The sequence below is a fragment of the Entamoeba histolytica genome, genomic scaffold, assembly GCF_000208925.1.
Source record: "Entamoeba histolytica HM-1:IMSS scf_1104750518997 genomic scaffold, whole genome shotgun sequence".
Taxonomy (NCBI): Eukaryota; Evosea; order Mastigamoebida; family Endamoebidae; genus Entamoeba; species Entamoeba histolytica.
The window spans coordinates 121783-138722 of NW_001914869.1; the positions used below are offsets into that span (position 1 = coordinate 121783).

At 25.4% G+C, this 16940-nt stretch overlaps 9 protein-coding genes across 9 annotated transcripts in view, besides 2 other annotated features; 3 read left to right on the forward strand and 6 right to left on the reverse strand.

The window, feature by feature from the left end:
- The window catches only part of EHI_178980 (uncharacterized protein), a gene marked incomplete at both ends in the record, with an annotated part of 3492 nt that extends 884 nt beyond the window's left edge, over positions 1-2608 (reverse strand). The window contains 3 exons of the mRNA XM_651195.2: positions 4-500; positions 548-716; positions 837-2608. Coding sequence (XP_656287.2) covers positions 4-500; positions 548-716; positions 837-2608 — 2438 coding nt within the window. The remainder of the gene's footprint in view (positions 1-3; positions 501-547; positions 717-836) is intronic.
- Positions 2609-2701: 93 nt separating this feature from the next.
- Positions 2702-3664, reverse strand: EHI_178990 (endonuclease/exonuclease/phosphatase domain containing protein; the record flags this gene model as incomplete). The annotated part of the gene is made up of 1 exon (XM_651194.1): positions 2702-3664. One exon carries the CDS (start codon positions 3662-3664, stop codon positions 2702-2704), a length of 963 nt encoding a protein of 320 aa, XP_656286.1.
- A 193-nt stretch (positions 3665-3857) lies between these two features.
- On the forward strand, positions 3858-4449 carry EHI_179000 (40S ribosomal protein S9, putative). Its single transcript, XM_651193.2, has one exon. It carries the CDS (start codon positions 3869-3871, stop codon positions 4424-4426), a length of 558 nt encoding a protein of 185 aa, XP_656285.1. The 5' UTR covers positions 3858-3868; the 3' UTR covers positions 4427-4449.
- Positions 4450-4512: 63 nt separating this feature from the next.
- Positions 4513-5718, reverse strand: EHI_179010 (tRNA pseudouridine synthase, putative; the record flags this gene model as incomplete). Its single annotated transcript, XM_651192.1, has 1 exon — positions 4513-5718. The coding sequence occupies one exon, from the start codon at positions 5716-5718 to the stop codon at positions 4513-4515; it is 1206 nt and encodes a 401-aa protein (XP_656284.1).
- A 260-nt stretch (positions 5719-5978) lies between these two features.
- Positions 5979-7424, forward strand: EHI_179020 (uncharacterized protein; the record flags this gene model as incomplete). Its single annotated transcript, XM_651191.2, has 1 exon — positions 5979-7424. One exon carries the CDS (start codon positions 5979-5981, stop codon positions 7422-7424), a length of 1446 nt encoding a protein of 481 aa, XP_656283.2.
- Positions 7425-7464: 40 nt separating this feature from the next.
- EHI_179030 (uncharacterized protein) lies at positions 7465-9033 on the reverse strand (the record flags this gene model as incomplete). Its single annotated transcript, XM_651190.1, has 1 exon — positions 7465-9033. The coding sequence occupies one exon, from the start codon at positions 9031-9033 to the stop codon at positions 7465-7467; it is 1569 nt and encodes a 522-aa protein (XP_656282.1).
- Positions 9034-9076: 43 nt separating this feature from the next.
- Positions 9077-10737, reverse strand: EHI_179040 (uncharacterized protein; the record flags this gene model as incomplete). The annotated part of the gene is made up of 2 exons (XM_651189.1): positions 9077-10597; positions 10645-10737. The coding sequence occupies 2 exons, from the start codon at positions 10735-10737 to the stop codon at positions 9077-9079; spliced, it is 1614 nt and encodes a 537-aa protein (XP_656281.1).
- Positions 10738-10929: 192 nt separating this feature from the next.
- On the forward strand, positions 10930-11556 carry EHI_179050 (rRNA processing protein, putative; the record flags this gene model as incomplete). The annotated part of the gene is made up of 1 exon (XM_001913408.1): positions 10930-11556. The coding sequence occupies one exon, from the start codon at positions 10930-10932 to the stop codon at positions 11554-11556; it is 627 nt and encodes a 208-aa protein (XP_001913443.1).
- Positions 11557-12636: 1080 nt separating this feature from the next.
- Positions 12637-12840: a repeat region.
- Positions 12792-13140: a repeat region.
- Positions 13141-15762: 2622 nt separating this feature from the next.
- Positions 15763-16940, reverse strand: part of EHI_179060 (uncharacterized protein) — a gene marked incomplete at both ends in the record, with an annotated part of 2203 nt that continues 1025 nt past the window's right edge. Inside the window, one exon of the mRNA XM_651187.2 lies at positions 15763-16896. Within this exon, the coding sequence (XP_656279.2) occupies positions 15763-16896 (1134 nt within the window). The remainder of the gene's footprint in view (positions 16897-16940) is intronic.

Consider the following 16940-nt stretch of genomic DNA (forward strand, 5'->3'; position numbering starts at 1 on the left):
TACATGTTAATACAAATACATTTTCTTATATCATGAGGCATTCCTGGATGTCGAGTTCCATGATCCATGACTAATCCTTTAATAAGTTCTGTATTTGTTGCAAATTTATGTTTCATACTTTGGATTTCTACCATAAACAAATCAATGGTATTATCAATTTTAATAAGTTTTACTGCATCAACAATCATTTTTGATAATTGATCTACAAAGTCTATAGTAATTTTTGTTCCAATAACACTTTTTACTGCATGTTCAAGAACTAATTGATCATTACAATCAATCTTCTTTACAACTTTTGGTAAATAATCAAATAAATGTTGTCTTGCTAATTCAATCCCTTCAACTAACAATCTTGGATGAATTCCTTCATTTAAATATGGTTCACATAGTTTCATAATTTCACCACACAACAATACAGTAGATGTAGTTCCATCTCCAACAATATCATCTTGTGATGTAGCAGCACGTGCAATAAGATTTGCAGTTGGATGTTGAATATGCTATAATGTAAGTAGATCAATAAAAAGAAAAGAAGAAATAACCAAACCATTTCATTAAGTAATACCCTGCCATCTTTAGTCAACTTAATTCCACCTGAACCACTAACTAACATCTTCAATGTTCCTTTTGGTCCTAAGTTTGTTTTTAATATTGCCTCTAACGATCTTGCTGCATGCATATTCATCATAAGAGATTGATCACGTCTACTTGCCTCGCTATTTTGATTTAATATCTTCAATGCACTCATTCACCCTTTGAATTAAAAGTTCACTTCGCCGTTGTTTACTATTTTTGTTATAAAAAACATAAAATAAAAACTAGATGAATCACTTGACTCTTCTTTCTTTTGGTCATTGTCTTCATAAATTTCTTGAACAATCCCTTCAAGACTTCTTCCATTAACAATTGTTGAATTTAACTTAACTATTTTTTCAAGCATTGGTGATTGAATAAAATGAACAATAGTACTAGATTCAAGACGTAAACAACGTACATGCGAATCAGTTAGAATAAGTTCTTCTACTTTAGCTTTGTTTATTACAAGTAGTTGAACAGCTGATTCTTTTCCAATAGAGATTGTTTCTAATTCTATAGAATGATGAGGTGAAATAATTACTTCAGATGGATATTTGAAATTAAAATTATCAACACCATCTGAAACAGATATAACTTGATTAACTTTTAATTGTTCTAATCCATAGTGATAATTTGATAAAACTAAAGTATTAACTTCTAATTTCATTAATGAACAAATTAGTTCTTCACTTGGTTCTGACTTTAATTCAATTCTTTGTACTTTGAAAGGAATTTGACGAGAAAACAATTCAATTACATTCTCTAGAATTAAGTTTTGTACTTGAGTAGAAATAATGAATTTTATTGGTTTAGAGAATGAACTGAGCAAAAGTTTAGAATAACTAACTTTAAATTCTTTTAGTTGTTGACATTGGCAAACTGATATAGAACATATCTTATTACCGTCTATACTTTTTAGTCTTTGACAATTTGTTAAATTAAGTGAATGTAATGTTAATTGTGGTAATTTTAATATAACTAATTTCTTATAACTATCTAGAGTCACATCTTTAAGTTGTCTAAACTCTCTAAGATTCAACTCCTCAATGTTAGTATTTATCCTTAATTCTAAACTTTGAATAGATGTAGGAAAATTTGTAGTTTTTAAATGGGTTAAATTTAATGAAGTCATATGAGTGCATAATCTCATCCCTTGAATGTCAATATTTACTAGCGATTCTGAAGAAATTATTTCAAGTGATTTTGGAACATATACCATTAAAGGTGAACCAACATTATCTATGTTTATACCTTCTAATAATGATCTTTGTAAATCAAGAAATACTTTTGAAGAACCTCCTTTTCTACGTATGAATGTTTCAATTAACCCACGTTTAATAATAAATTTGGTGAAAGACTCAGGAATATTATCTTCTAAATAGAATTTAATTCCAGTATAAATGAATCGTGATACATCAAGACTAGGCCATGGAAATAATGATTCCCAATGCTGAAACAAAATTTTAATATTTGATAATTCGTTCATAAGTGTAATATCATTTTGTGAAATTTCAAAAACATAACCAATAAATGTGGTTTGTGGATTTGATTTAACAAGTTCATAAATTGGTTTAAATTTTTTAGCATGAATAACAAATAATATGTGTTTAGGTAATGATACGTTTTTTAAATTTTTGGGTATTGAATAAGAAAGAAGTATATTAACTTTTGAAAGTAATGGAAGCTCATTAAAATTAATTTGTGAAATTGATGTAATATAAATTTCAGATACATGAGAAGCAAAAGGCTCTCTTATCTTCTTTGATGAATCTTCACAATTTAAAATAAGTGTAGAATATTTAATATCATTTTCATTTAATTTTGATATATCAATAACTTTCTCTTTTATCCCACTAAAAAGAAGTTTTTGTTTTTCTGATAATTGATTAAACCATCTATATTCTAATTTATAATTAATAACACTTTGATATATTCTCTTTGAGACACAAATAAAATCAATAAGAGATATTTCTTTAGGAAAATAACCAAGAAGACATTGAATGAAAATTGACTCTAATTGTTTCTTGTACATATAAACAATGAAATAAAAAAAAATTAATAAAAATTAACAAAAATAAAAACCCTTTTCATTATGTTAATAACAATACTAATTATGATGTATAAATCAAAGAAATATATCACATGTTACACCAAAATGGTCTGACATAAATGGATATTTTTTCCCACTTACCTGAAATTTATCTACACGACAATTCTTACAAGTAATAACTGGATTTTCATTTGGTTTTTTCCAATGAAACATATAATCTAATCGTGATTTATCCATACATGATACTTCATAAGTAATTTCTGTATCACATGGTGTTTCAGTACCATTCTCATCAATAAATGAATCACCAAAAGTTACTGGTTGAATGCCATGATTATCTCTAAGAAGTAAGTCAATAAGTTCTCCACTATCAAAATGAAAGTTTTGAAGAAATTCTGTATATTCTGGACTTTCTGTTGTTCCATCAGTTCCAGCCCTTCCATTTACATTAAAATCACCACAGCAAATCACAGGAAATGTATCATTATTACATTTCTTTTGAACAAATTTAGCATATTTCCTGATTTGACTTAACCTTACATCTCTTGAGGGTTTGGCTTTCTCTGGGTCTAAAGTATAATCTGCTTGTGTATGTGTATTAAATACATGTAAATACTTATTAGACTGTATTTCAATTTTTGCATAAAGCACACCTTTAGAAGCAACAGCATCAGCATAAATACTTCTTTTATATAGTTTGAATTGATTCTCTACAATAGGAAATCTACTTATAATAATTAATCCAGCATCACAAAGGAAGAGTGGAAACAAAGGTTTTTCTGTTTGAATTCGATACTTAAAACCAGCTTTTTTAGCTTTTTTTAATAATTTTTCTCTTCTCCAATTTAATTCCTTAAAGACTTCTTGAAAACAAATGATGTCAAAATCTTTTAATCGTTCTTTACAAAATACTTTCAATCTCGAATCTTTATGATCATGTCCAGCTGCTGATATTAACATTGGTCTAAGATACATATTATATGTCAATATTCTAATTGGTTTATCTTCTACATCTATTGCAATGGTTTCTTCTGCCATTTTCTTGGTTTCTTTTTAAGTTCTTTCAAGAAAGTTCTTTCAATAACATAAAAATTAATGATATTAATTTTATTAAATAATAAAATGTTATTTTATTCTAAATTTTTTTTCCAATTATAGTAAAAAATAATAAATTAAATTAAAGAAAATAGTATTAAACCCTAGCCGTTGAGAAATCTTGAAAAAGTACTAAGAACAACAGCAATGGGACGTTGTTTAAGAAATCATAGTATCACTTACAAAACACCAAAGGTACCATACGAAAGAGAAAGATTTGATGCAGAACTTAAACTTGTTGGTCAATTTGGATTGAAAAATAAAAAGGAAATTCAACGTGTTCACTATATGCTTGGACATATGAGAACTATTGCTAAAGTTATGTTAATGAAAGATGCTAAAGATCCAAAGAGACTTCTTGAAGGTGCAGCTCTTCTTAGAAGACTTCACAACCTTGGTATTCTCCCAAGAGACCAAAACAAGTTGGAATTTGTTCTTGCCCTTAAAGAAGAAAATCTTCTTGAAAGAAGACTTCAAACTCTTGTTTACAGAAAAGGATTTGCTAAATCCATTCATCATGCTAGAGTTCTTATTAGAGGAAAAATGATTAAAGTTGGTAAACAAGTTGTTGACGTTCCATCCTTCCTTGTTAGAGTTGAATCTGAACCACTCATTCAATTAGCTGATAATACACCATTAACTAATCCAGAAATTAATGGAAGAAGAAAGAGAAAGAATAATCATGCTGGTAATGATGCTAATTAAATTAAGTTGCTGTTATTGATTTCATACTTTTTTATACTATCTTTTTATATAAAGAACCTTATATTATTAAATTAATAATAATTAAATTAATTTTCTTCTTGTTCTTCGTCAGGTGAAAGTGTTTGTATTGAAGGTTTATGAATAGAGTTATAATATTCTAATGTTACTTTTCCAGTTAACACATCATAAATTTTAGTATAATTAACCTGTTCTTTCATGTATTTAGCAAATGGTTGTTCTTCTTTTTCAAAATTAATAATATCATTCCAAATATATTTCTCTTTAAATTCCATACATTTTTTGAGAGTTTCTTCACTATTAATGTTTGTTTTTGAATTATTTGAAGTGTCTCTTTGAAGACGTTCATTATGATTTCCAAAATGACATTGATCAAGGAAAAGTCCATGGGCTGGAGCTGTTGGAATAACTGAACGCCAATTAATTAATGTAAATGATGTTTTCATAATTTCATTCATTTGTTCAATTGGAAGTCTAAAATTTGTTAATACAATAGCAAATCCAATCATTCTTCTAATTTGCCATAACATAAAACTTTGTCCATGAATTGAAACTGCAATAACATTAAGTCCATTTCTTTGAACCAATTGAGCAGACATAGAAATAATATATCTGTTGTTAGATTTACTGTCAGCTTTAGTTTCTTTAGTATTAAAAGTATAATTTTGAAAGTTATGAGTTTTAACATAATTACTAATCACAGAATTAAAATAGTCAATATCTTCTTGTTGTGGATTATATTCTACATTAATTTCTGGATGTTCACTATCAATTTTTTGAATCGCATAAGAAGGAAAAATATATTCGTATGTACGAGAATCGACTCGAGTTTTAGCATTAAATGAATGACTAACTTTTACAACATCTTGAATACGAATAGTCTCTGGTAAAAAAGAATTAATTCTTTCAATGTAATTTCCATCAAGTCCCATTTTTAATGAAATTAAATTATTTGCTGCTGAAACACCTTTATCAGTTCTTGCACAACGAGACCAACCAACTTTCTTTAAATCATGTTTATTATCTTCAGAAATACATTTAGCTTTATACATTGCATTTTCAATTTCACCTTCAATAGTTTTAGGATTGTTATTTAAATACATTAACCCAAAATAACCTCTTCCAACATATGAAAATATTACTGCAACTTTAAATTTTTTAATTCTTTCTTTTTTTTCTTCTTCTTTTGGACCTTCACTTGTATTCTCTTTTTTTGGTTGGGTTTCAGGAAGATGAAAAGGAGATGAATCAGTTGGTGCTTCACTTCTTTTCATTTAGAATAATCAATTAAGTTTTTCTTTTTATTATTTTTTGTTTTTCTTTTCTCCTTAAAAGCTAAGATAATTTGAGACAATCCAAACATTTTTGTTTTTTAATTATTCTAAAAATGGAAAAGTAGAAGAAACTATTAAAAAAATAATAAATAAAACTATAATCCACTAACTAAATAAAGTGTTAAAATAGGACACGTGTCATACAAAAGTGATTGGACTAATTATTTCATTCTAATCACTGTCTATTAATGGCTTTCAATATGTTTAAGAAAAAATGTAAACAAGACTATGTTATTAGTGTTGATAAGATTTGTGATTTTACTGGTAGTTCAAAAGAAGTAATATTAAGATGGAGAAGAGGTAAAAAAGAAAGTAATAAAGGAAAGTTTAATCCAATACAAATAACAGACTCAAAAACAGATGTGACTGGTGCTACTATTAGTCTTCATTGTACTTTATTTGAAAAAGCTAAAGCTGGGTATTATGAAGAAAAGTTAGTTCAATTTATTTTAGAAAATATAAATGGAAAAAAGATTTGTTCTGGTGTTATTGATTTAGCTCAATTTGCTGATTTAGATGGGAAAACAGAAAATGTTATATGTGAAATGAGAGCAAAAGGAAAAACTTTAAAAGCTAAGTTACTGATTTCTATTACAAGTACCCAAGGAGTTTCAACTGGAAATTCTGAAAATACTGAATGTTTTGTATTAGACAGTGAAGAAGAATACTCAACAAATCAAGGACCAGATCCAATTCATGCTTCATTAATTCAACAAATGAAAGCTAGGGAAGAAAAAGAAGAAGAAGAATTAAGACAAAAACAAATGAAAGAAAGAGATGAGTCAGTTAAGAATGAAGAACCAGAGTTTTTAGATGAGTTACCACCTAAAGAAACGACACTACCAAAAACTGAAGAGAAAGATGAAATAATTGAAGGAATTGAAACAGCTCAGATACAACCAATTCAAAATGAAGAACAAGAAATTGTTAAAGAAGAAAAACCAAAAGAAATAGAAGAAGTTAAAAAAGTATTTGAAGAAACTGTCAGTAATGAACAAATGATTGAAATGTTAAATAAATATACAGAAGAAGATTCAAGAAAGTTTATTATATCAAAATATGTTGAAAGTGTTGGAAAAGATATTACTCCTTTAATAGATTCATGTATATTTAGTAATAGAAGTGTGTTTGAAAATAATACAAATGATATTGAACAAGTTAATGCTTTTAAAATAATGGAAATGATTAAACATATTTATGATGTAATAGAAGAGAAAGGAATTGAAGAAGAAGTTATTTCCTTAACAATTAAACAATTATATCATTTTCTTGCTTATTATGTATTAGATACTTTATTCACTCAACCAGAAAAAATTTGTTGTAGTAAAGGATTTCAAATAAAATATGTTATGTCATATATGGATATGTATAGTTCTGATAAACATTTTCAAACAATTAAAGATCAATATTCTCAAATGAATGTAGTCACTGATATTGCTAATGTCTTTATATTACATCATGTTATTGCTGTAAATGACTTGGAAACAACGTTCCCATCATTGTCAGTAAATATCATTTATCAATTATTATCTAATTTCCATACTGATGAAATGGATCCTGAACCTGTTTCTCAAACATATTTAAGATCAATTCAAGACAAATGTACTAATGATCCAATCCCAACTCGTTTTTCTGTTGTTGCTTAATTTGAACATTTTTTAAATTTAAATATTTTGGTTCATTCAATTAATGTGTTATCGTATCAAACACATCAGATATTACCATGGAATCTCTGTTCTCCTCTTTACATCTCTCAGCTAAGTCATCATATCCACACATAAGTAATGCTACATATAGAAGGTCCCATGTGTCATTTCCTTCTGCAATTAGTAAAGACTCACAATAATGTTCTACTGCTTCTGTCCACATATTTAATGCTTGGTATGATAATCCTAAATTATTATGTATACGTGCATTTTGTTGATCAATTTCTAGTGCATTCAAAAAACAATTAATTGCTTCTTGATGTTTAAATGATAGTTCATAAGCAACTCCAATTCTATTCCACTCTATACTCCCTTTTATTTCCCAGAATTGTTCAAAATAATGTGCAGCAGCTTCTCCATCTCCAATAATTAAATTCAATATAGCTTTATCATATAAACATTGACTATTATTAATAGATTCAACTTCTTGAAGGATTTTATATCCTTTTTGTTCAATAGATTCTTTTTGTAAAAAAGTAGTAGTTAGTTGATACTTTTTTTGAATATTAGACAAGATAAGTTCTTTATTATCAGTGTTAAATAATATAGATAAAGAATTTTCATAATACATTTCTTTCATTTCATCACTAAGATTATCTGTACATTTTTCTGCTTCTTTCAATGCTTTTATTGCAATATCATCTCGTTCTTCATAATTTAATTCAATAGCAAGTTGAATCCATAATTCTTTTTGGTCTTTATTTCTTTGTAAAGATGCTTCAAGAATTAAAATATGTTCTGATTTATCAATTATGTCCAATTCATGAATCTTATTATCTAATTGTTTATCACTTAAATAAGGATTTTCATATACAAAAGGATAATCACATCCATCAATTAATGAATAATTATTTTCATTTTTACTACTTTCATTTTGTTCATGACTTTGCTGTTTATTTTGTTCTTCCTCAATTTTTTTTTGTTCGTTTATCAGTTGATCATCTATTAAATCTTCTTGTTTTATTTCATTTTTAATTCCAACCTTATCATAATAAGACTGTTCTGATGTTGTTTGACTAAAAGCATAATCATGAATCATTTTGACAACTTTATTCTGATTAAGGTTTGGGTTATTTTGAAGGTATATAGAACTAACTAATTCTTTGCATTTGTATTTAATCAATTCTATATCTTTTGTTGAATTTTTAATATGGTCAAATACTTTTATCAACTCATTTTCAAAAATGATTTCATTTTGTTGGTTAATATGATCAATAATCATTTGATGTGTTGCCATTTGAATTAACTGTTTGTTAACTAAATTTGGTTGTTGTTGGGTATATATTTGTTGGATATTTTGAAATGATTGTTGTGGTTGTGAAGTCACTTGTTGTGTTTGGTTTTGGTTATTTGTTTGTTGAAGGGAAAGGATTTGACTAATCCATGGATCAGATGCATCCCATATTTTTTGCATATTTGATTGGGTCCAAGTTGAGTCTTCAATAGTGTTAGTACTAAAGTCAGTAGTACTATATTCAATTCCTTGTGAAAGTGTTGATGGAGAAAAATTTACTACTGTTGGTGATGAGGTAATTTGTATTTGACTCATCTTATTGTAAATAAAAGTTTTTTTTTAACAAAAAACTATTCAATTAGTAAAAAAAGAATAAAATACACAACACAAGAAGCATTGATGACATTTCAGATGAACAAGTTTTTTGAATTTGAAAATTATATTCTTGTTTTGAAAAAGAGTCAATATTAGGACATGTTGGTGTTTGATAACAAAAATAAGTTTGGTTTGTTCTATCTGATTCATTAATCAAACGATTATATGGACAAAATTTTATTTCTGTTTTTGATCTCCAATCATAATCAAATCCATTAAGACTATCAACAATTAATTTTTGTTCTTCACTATTAAACTCATTGAACGAATCACATTGATATCCAATTTTAGTATCTAAAACATACTTTCTTACTCTATCAATGGTAGGAGATGGATAATAATTAGGATCTCCATCTCCTATATATGAACGAGGAATTGCTCCTGGTAAAAATACAGCTGTAAATGTCCATGCATGACGTAGAGGAAAGAGAGTATCAATTAAATGAACATCTACATAATATGGTTTAACTATAGCAACACCACTTGGATAAAAAGTACCATAATCAACATCTCTTAATTTTACAAATGGAAATTGTGTTCCAACTGGAAGAGCATTCATTCTATATTTTAATATATGAATGAATTTTTGCATTGTTTGGATTATTTGTTCTTTATTTCCTCGATATTGAAGATAATGTCCATCAAATTCACAAGCAAATTCTTTCATCCAATCACTTCTTCCCATATTATCTTCAGAAGAGTCTAACATATGTAATTGAAAACTATTAAAATGTTGTCTCACTCGATTTCTTAATAAACTAATAGATTCATGTAATGTTTTCTTTGATTGATATACTTTCATGTCACTAATAAAGATAATATGTGCATCATTTCCTGTTAAATTATATTCTAAAATATAATCTCTCATTAATAAAAAAGGTTCTTTTGGTTTTGTTCCTCCATATGTAGTAAATTGACAAACATTATCAGACATTCTATAGATTGAACTATGAGTAATATCCATAAATCCTTGTAATACTCTGGCTTCATTATTAAAAATAACTAAACGAACTTGTTGTAGTGGACTGATAGAATTAATAAGAAGTGATACTCCATTTCGCTTTTCTTTAAAATTCCTATTAGAACTTGAGACATCATAAAATATAAAGAATGTGGATTTACCAAATTCAATTCCTCTAGAATATTCAAAGTCTTGTGGATTATAATATTGTATTGTTTGAAACCCAGGATAAAATATTGCTGTGTTTGAATGATGAATTGAAATGAATAATGGTTTTGGATAAATCCTTAAAAAGTAATTGGGAAGTTCTTTAGACCAACAAATATCATCATTATCATATTGTGTTGGATAACTAGAATAATGTACCATTGGTGAATTATAACTTTTCAAATAACATGATATTCCACAATAATATGGATGTTGTAATGGATAAGGTCCTCCTAGATATGATAATGGAAATGGTTGGTATTCTTCAGTTTGATAAAATCCATGAATGTCAAATACACATGAAGAGGAACAACTAACTCTAATTTTATTTCTGTTCTACATAATAAGTGAAGAAATTTCTAAGTATAGAAGATTGAACAAACTTCAAAACGAGTTTTGTAAATAGAAAAAATGTTATCAAGAAAGTCATATAATCCATAACATTGAAAAAGAAAAATAATCAGTAATATATTCATTTGTCTTGAGGCTGACAGTTTTAGTTATTACTAGAATCTTTATTAGATTAAATTCATATTGTTTTTTATTTACAATGAATTATCAGGAATATTCCTATTGTTATAAATATTTTGTTGTATAAAACAAGAAAAGAAAAAAGAAAAAAGGGTTTAAAAAAGAAAAAAAAAACAAGAATTAGATTATCATATTGTATGACCGAAGTTGAAGTTGTCAAATTGGAAAATACTCCAGAAATGGTCCAAGCGTTAAATCAAATGTGTAAAGAAATAGTTACTGAAGATGGTAAAACTCCTGAAGAATTTGAAAAAAATTTACGATTAACAAATGAAGATGTTACTGAAGTACAAAATATCGATAATGACTATGAACGTGAGTTAGTTTTTTATCAACAAGCAATTAAATCAGTTATACAAGCAAGAAAGTATTTCAATGCTAACAAATATCCACATAAACGACCAGTTGATTATTATGCAGAAATGCTTAAATCAGATGAACATATGGAACGAATAAGACCTGAATTGATGAAGATTCAAAAGAAAATTGAAGCAGTTGAACAACGAAAGAAGAACCTTGAAATGCAAAAAGAAGAAAATAAAATGAAAAAACAAAAAAGAAGAGAAGATGCTATTCAACGACTTAAAGCTAAAAAAGAAAAGAAGAAAGCACGTTTCAGAGATAAAGCACTTGCCAAACAAGGAAGATTTAATAAATTAGATGATAAGAAAATTACTAATGGTAAAGTTATGTTTGGAAAGAAGAAAACAGAAATGAGAAAACAAAAAAATGGTGGTAATCATAAGAAAGGAGGTAAGAGATAAGTGATTGGTATTGATTTTTTTTTTAATTTTTTTATTTACTTCATTTACATTTAATAAAGAATCATCTTCAAAACATAATCTCATTGTAATTTATTCATTTTGTAATTTATACTTCTTAATATTACTAGTTATTTGTTTTATATTTGAGTGTATGAGTATTTAATATTTGTTTTAAGACGATTTATTTAATTTTCAATTCAATCAAAACAGATTTAAAATTTTTATTTTCATATTTATCATTCAAAAAAAAGTTAGATTGATTATTCAAATAATTCTTAAAACATAGGAATATTAAAAATAAAATAACTTAGATGTTATTTTATTGTAAATGATAACTAATTTATTCATTTAATTTTATTATACTACTTTGATAAGACACAACAATACTTTTTTTAATTAATTTATATTAAATGAAAATCTGACGTTGTTCAGATAATGTTAAAAGAAGAAATAAATTATGAGAGTATTAATATTTATTTTATGTATTTATTTTAATAACCAATTTATTATTTGTTTTAAATTTTTTTTAAAATTTAATACTCTATTGATTCAAGATATAATACTATCCATTTTATAGGTTTTATATTCTAATAAACTGTAAATTTACTTTTTCATCTTTAACATAAACAATGTTGTTTTTTTTTTAAATGATTATTTTATAAAAATTGTAAATAGTGGGAGAAATGAAGAATGAAAATCAGAAACACACACAAACATTAATACAAAAATATAATAATCAAATAATGAAATATCAATTATTATTTGATTATGATGAAGTAATTAAATAAGAAATATACTAATTAACATTACAAAGAATGAAATAATGTAATATGAAAGAATAATAAGAAAAGAAAAAGATATAAATGATTATGTTAATTATAAATGAAATTATACATAATAATATAATGATAATGAAATATTCATTCAACATAAAATAAGAAAATAAAGATAAAATTCATTAAAGTTCAAATAACAACCAAAGAAGAAATTAAAAAGAAGAATAAAAAGACAATAATATAAAGAAATAAAATAAAATGATTTATTCATCAAACAAAAAGAAAAACTAAATAATAAAATAAGTAAAAATTAGGTAGTTAAATGTTAATAGAATTTTCATCTATTCTTCTTTCTTCAGAGAAAAATTAATACATTCATCAACTTGTTTGTAAACAGTACTTTCATTGTTTAATACATTCTCTAGGTTTTTCTATGAGTATGAGAATTTCACTTCTTTGTTTGTTTGATTTCTGCCTTAATTTTAAAGAATTTCATTTCCTCTTTTTACTTATTTTATGAATAATAGAGAATTTCATTACCACTACATTATTATATCTACTTCATTTTAGTCTTAATTCATAATTTATAAATTCATTTCCTATGTTATTATATTTTTTCTTATTTTCTTTGTTGATATTTATCATTTCTTATATTATAACATGTAATATTCCACTGCAATTAATTCATACACTCTTTGAAACATTACATAATACATTTCTTATTTAAAAGTCATAACAAAATAATAACTGGAAGAGTAGAAGTTTGAATTGTATTAGTGTTTATGTAGTATTTCAGAAGTACTATCTTCTTTCAAATAAAAGAATTGAATATGAAAATACACAAATAAAATATATTAAAATATAATGTAATATTTAATTCATTTGATATACATATTCAAACATAAATAAAGAAGAAATAAAATTAACATTGAAAAATAATACAAAAAGAATGAATAAATAATGAAGAGAAGCATTAAATACAACTCATTCATAGTTAATATTATTTAATTATTATTTAGTTCATAATCAAATAATTGTTAATTGAATAATAAATTAAATAAATTGAATCTGATTTAATTTTATTATTTTCTTCAACAATAACGTTATTTTCTATTAATTCGTAACTGTTAAACAAAAAAAAACAATTAAAACAATTATGAATGGATAAAAACAACTAATCAAATCCAGTTTAAAATGTTTATTTCTTATTATTCTATACATAATTCTTTATCAACAAATTGATAATGTTTCAAATACGCTCGAACGTTTTGACAATATGAATTTCAGAATATTTTCACATAAAATAGAGACATTAATGTTTATTTATCTTAACAAACACATTGGAAAATTCATCAAACAACTAGACAACTTCAATCAACAACTTAATCAACTCCAAAACAAAATGAATATAATTGAAATATCTGTGATAACGTTATATTCAAAGGATGAATTTTCAAAATAAATGAAAAATGAAATGAATTTACTTTAAACAATGATTGTTGAACAGATAAGAGAAGAGAAAGAACAGTCAAAACAAGTAAATGAAAAATATTAACATGAGAATTAAAGAACATAAAAATAAAATTAAAACAAATACTATAAACATACTTTTTCATCATTTAATGATAGAAGATATTTTTGAAAATACTCAAAAACTAAGTCATGAATATAATTAATTAGAGGATTGGTTGAAGAAGAAATGATAACAGAATGTTTGGTTCTTTTGAAAAACAAATAAGTTTCTTAAACAAATCAAGAGACATAGTCTTGAATGAAAGAAACACTACATTAATGAGTGATAAAGAATTTTGTTTTATACATAAAAAAGTGAAATATAATGACTATGAAATAATTCCAAACCAATAAATATAAGAATGGACAAATAGAAAAGTAGGAAATATTATATTTGATTCATATATTGATAATTGGAATAGAAATACATCGGTATTTAAACAAAGAATAATGTATAAAGAATATATAATAATTATTATTGAAGATTCAGAAGGAAATAAATTTGGAGGATATGTTAATGAGAAAATTGATAAAATTTATGGTAATTATATATATGATTCAAAATCATTTGTATTTTCATTAGTATCAAATGGAAGAATAGAAGGAATGATGAAATTTGATATTAAAGAACCAGAATATGCATTTTGTTTATTTAATCAATCATTTGATTGTTTGTTTAAATTTGGAAATGGAGATGGTGATTTTTTGTTTTTAAAGAAAATATAAGACAATATCATATTATATTCAATATTCGTTTGAATATGAAGGAGTATCAAAATGCACTTTGTGGAAACCATAGTTTCACACCAAAACAAATCATAGCAATTGAAATGATTCAAACTTGATTAATTGAAAGTGAACGAAAAAGAATAGAAATACAATAAATGTTGTATACATAAATTCGATATTGAAAATGATACAAGTGTTTTGTAAGAACCTTTCTATTATTAATGATGTGAGAATAAATGCTGATTTTGACGAAATTATTTTTGAAAAATGACAGAATAATGGAATAATATATGTATCAACAAAAATAAAAAGGGCAAAGCTATATTAAGAAATGTTATTTACCCATTACGTCATGCTATGACAATAGAAGAGAATGTGAATGGAATAGATGTTAGTGTTAATGCACCTATTAATAATTTAACTATTAAACTAAGAATACCGAATATTGAAATTAAATTAATAAATTGTATTTCATATAGGAATTTAACAATACACACTGATAAGAATATTTAAAGAATGATCAAATCTATTAATAATTATTCAATTTTTAATTATTTAGGAAAATCTATTTTAATTGATAATTTTTATATTACATCATTTGAGTTTTACAATAGTGTTTACTGTGATAATATTCCTGATACATATGAATGGGTTATTGATTCTATAACAATAAAAAAATATTACAATATATCTTAATGTAATTCCAGTGGGTTATGACTATAAGACTAGACAGCTACAATATTTTAATGAAAATGAATTTATGATATATATACAATGAAAGAGTGTTTCAAATAACTTGAATTTTATGAAATAGCGAGAAAAAATATTGAAACATTCAATTAAAATCAACCGTATTTTTAGAAAAAGTAAATTATTTAGAAAATATTGATGTTCATTTGATTGTTAACAAACAAGAAATTTCTTTGAAAAGTTTATCAACTCAACATCAGTATTTCAGAAGGAAAAAAATGAATAAATTTAGAAATTTTTTTATGAGAAGTGTTGGTGTTTATGACGATAAGAATGAATATTATGAAGAAGACTTCAATGATGAAAATTATTAATGAAAAAAGGTAATTTTTGAATTAAAAAGAAATTAATTTCGTTTCAAATAATTTTAAATGAGAAAAAAGATGTTTTTAAAACCATTTCAAATCCGATGTCTAACTTTAAATAAACAAAAAAGTAATTAATTTCCGTATAACTTTTCGAATGGAGCTGGGTTTGGAATTAATGTTTCTAAAAATAATGTCATTCTATCAATAGCACTACTCATATTAGTTTCATCTTTCTCATCCAAACCATCATTTAAACAAATACATTGTGGTTTCTTTTTCTTAATTCCATTAATAATTTTGAGGTTGTTTGTTCTATTATTATCAACAAGACCATAATAATACCATTTCTCTCTTACATAAACACCTTTGTTACTTTCAACTGAGTATGCCCCATGTAAAAATGGAATTGCTAAATCATTTCCAAGTCTGAATTTATGAGTTCGTGTTTGTTTATACTGATTTTGCCACTTCTCTTCCATTTCTTTTAATGTATCAGTTTTGAAGAAATAACAATGATGACTAACATATGGATGTTTAACAACTTCTCCATTGTGAAATTTATCATTGACCAATTGATTTGATGTTCCAACACTTTTATGCCATAAATTTTGTTTCATTTTTTCTTCTTCTGGAGCATTCCATCCATTATGATAAACATTAATTTTTCCATCTTTTCTGCAGAAATGTTCTGGTTTAAGTTTTTTGCCTAATAACATATCATCATTTAAATAAAGAAAACATGATGATAAATTTTTGATATTATGAATTGATACTTCTAGTGCGTTTGAGTTAAATACTGGCAAATCTTTATTATTAGGGAATATTTCTTTATGGTCAACTATTCGTAATTTGTAGTCTCTAAAAGTAAGAGATGAAGTATTTAAGAAATCAGGAATTTGTCCCATTGTAACAATATAATAATTCTTAATATATGGTGCAAAATTATATACAGAACGTATAGAGTATTGTAATGTATTGTAATCTCTATATCTTCCTGCACCTCCTTTTCTTCCATTTTCCTCAAGAGCCTTACGGAAAACAGGATCACTTCCATTAACCCATAACCAAACAGCATCAATACCATTAGGACATGCCTTATTTTTAATCGCTGGAACATCAAAATACTTGACGCTAGCTTTAACTCTTCTATCAATGATACTAAACTTGTTTGTTCCTTGCATCATTATTCCAAAATTAGCTACTACTAATACAACTACAAAGCAAATAGAAATACATGAAGTACAACACAGTGGATTTATCACCATCTTATTTGTTTTAAGTTCTTTTCTTTTTCAGAATAAAAAAAATT

What these genes read in the sequence shown, in the direction of transcription:
- EHI_179000 (XM_651193.2), top strand. Translation starts at nt 3,869, where the DNA reads ATGGGACGTTGTTTAAGAAATCATAGTATCACTTACAAAACACCAAAG.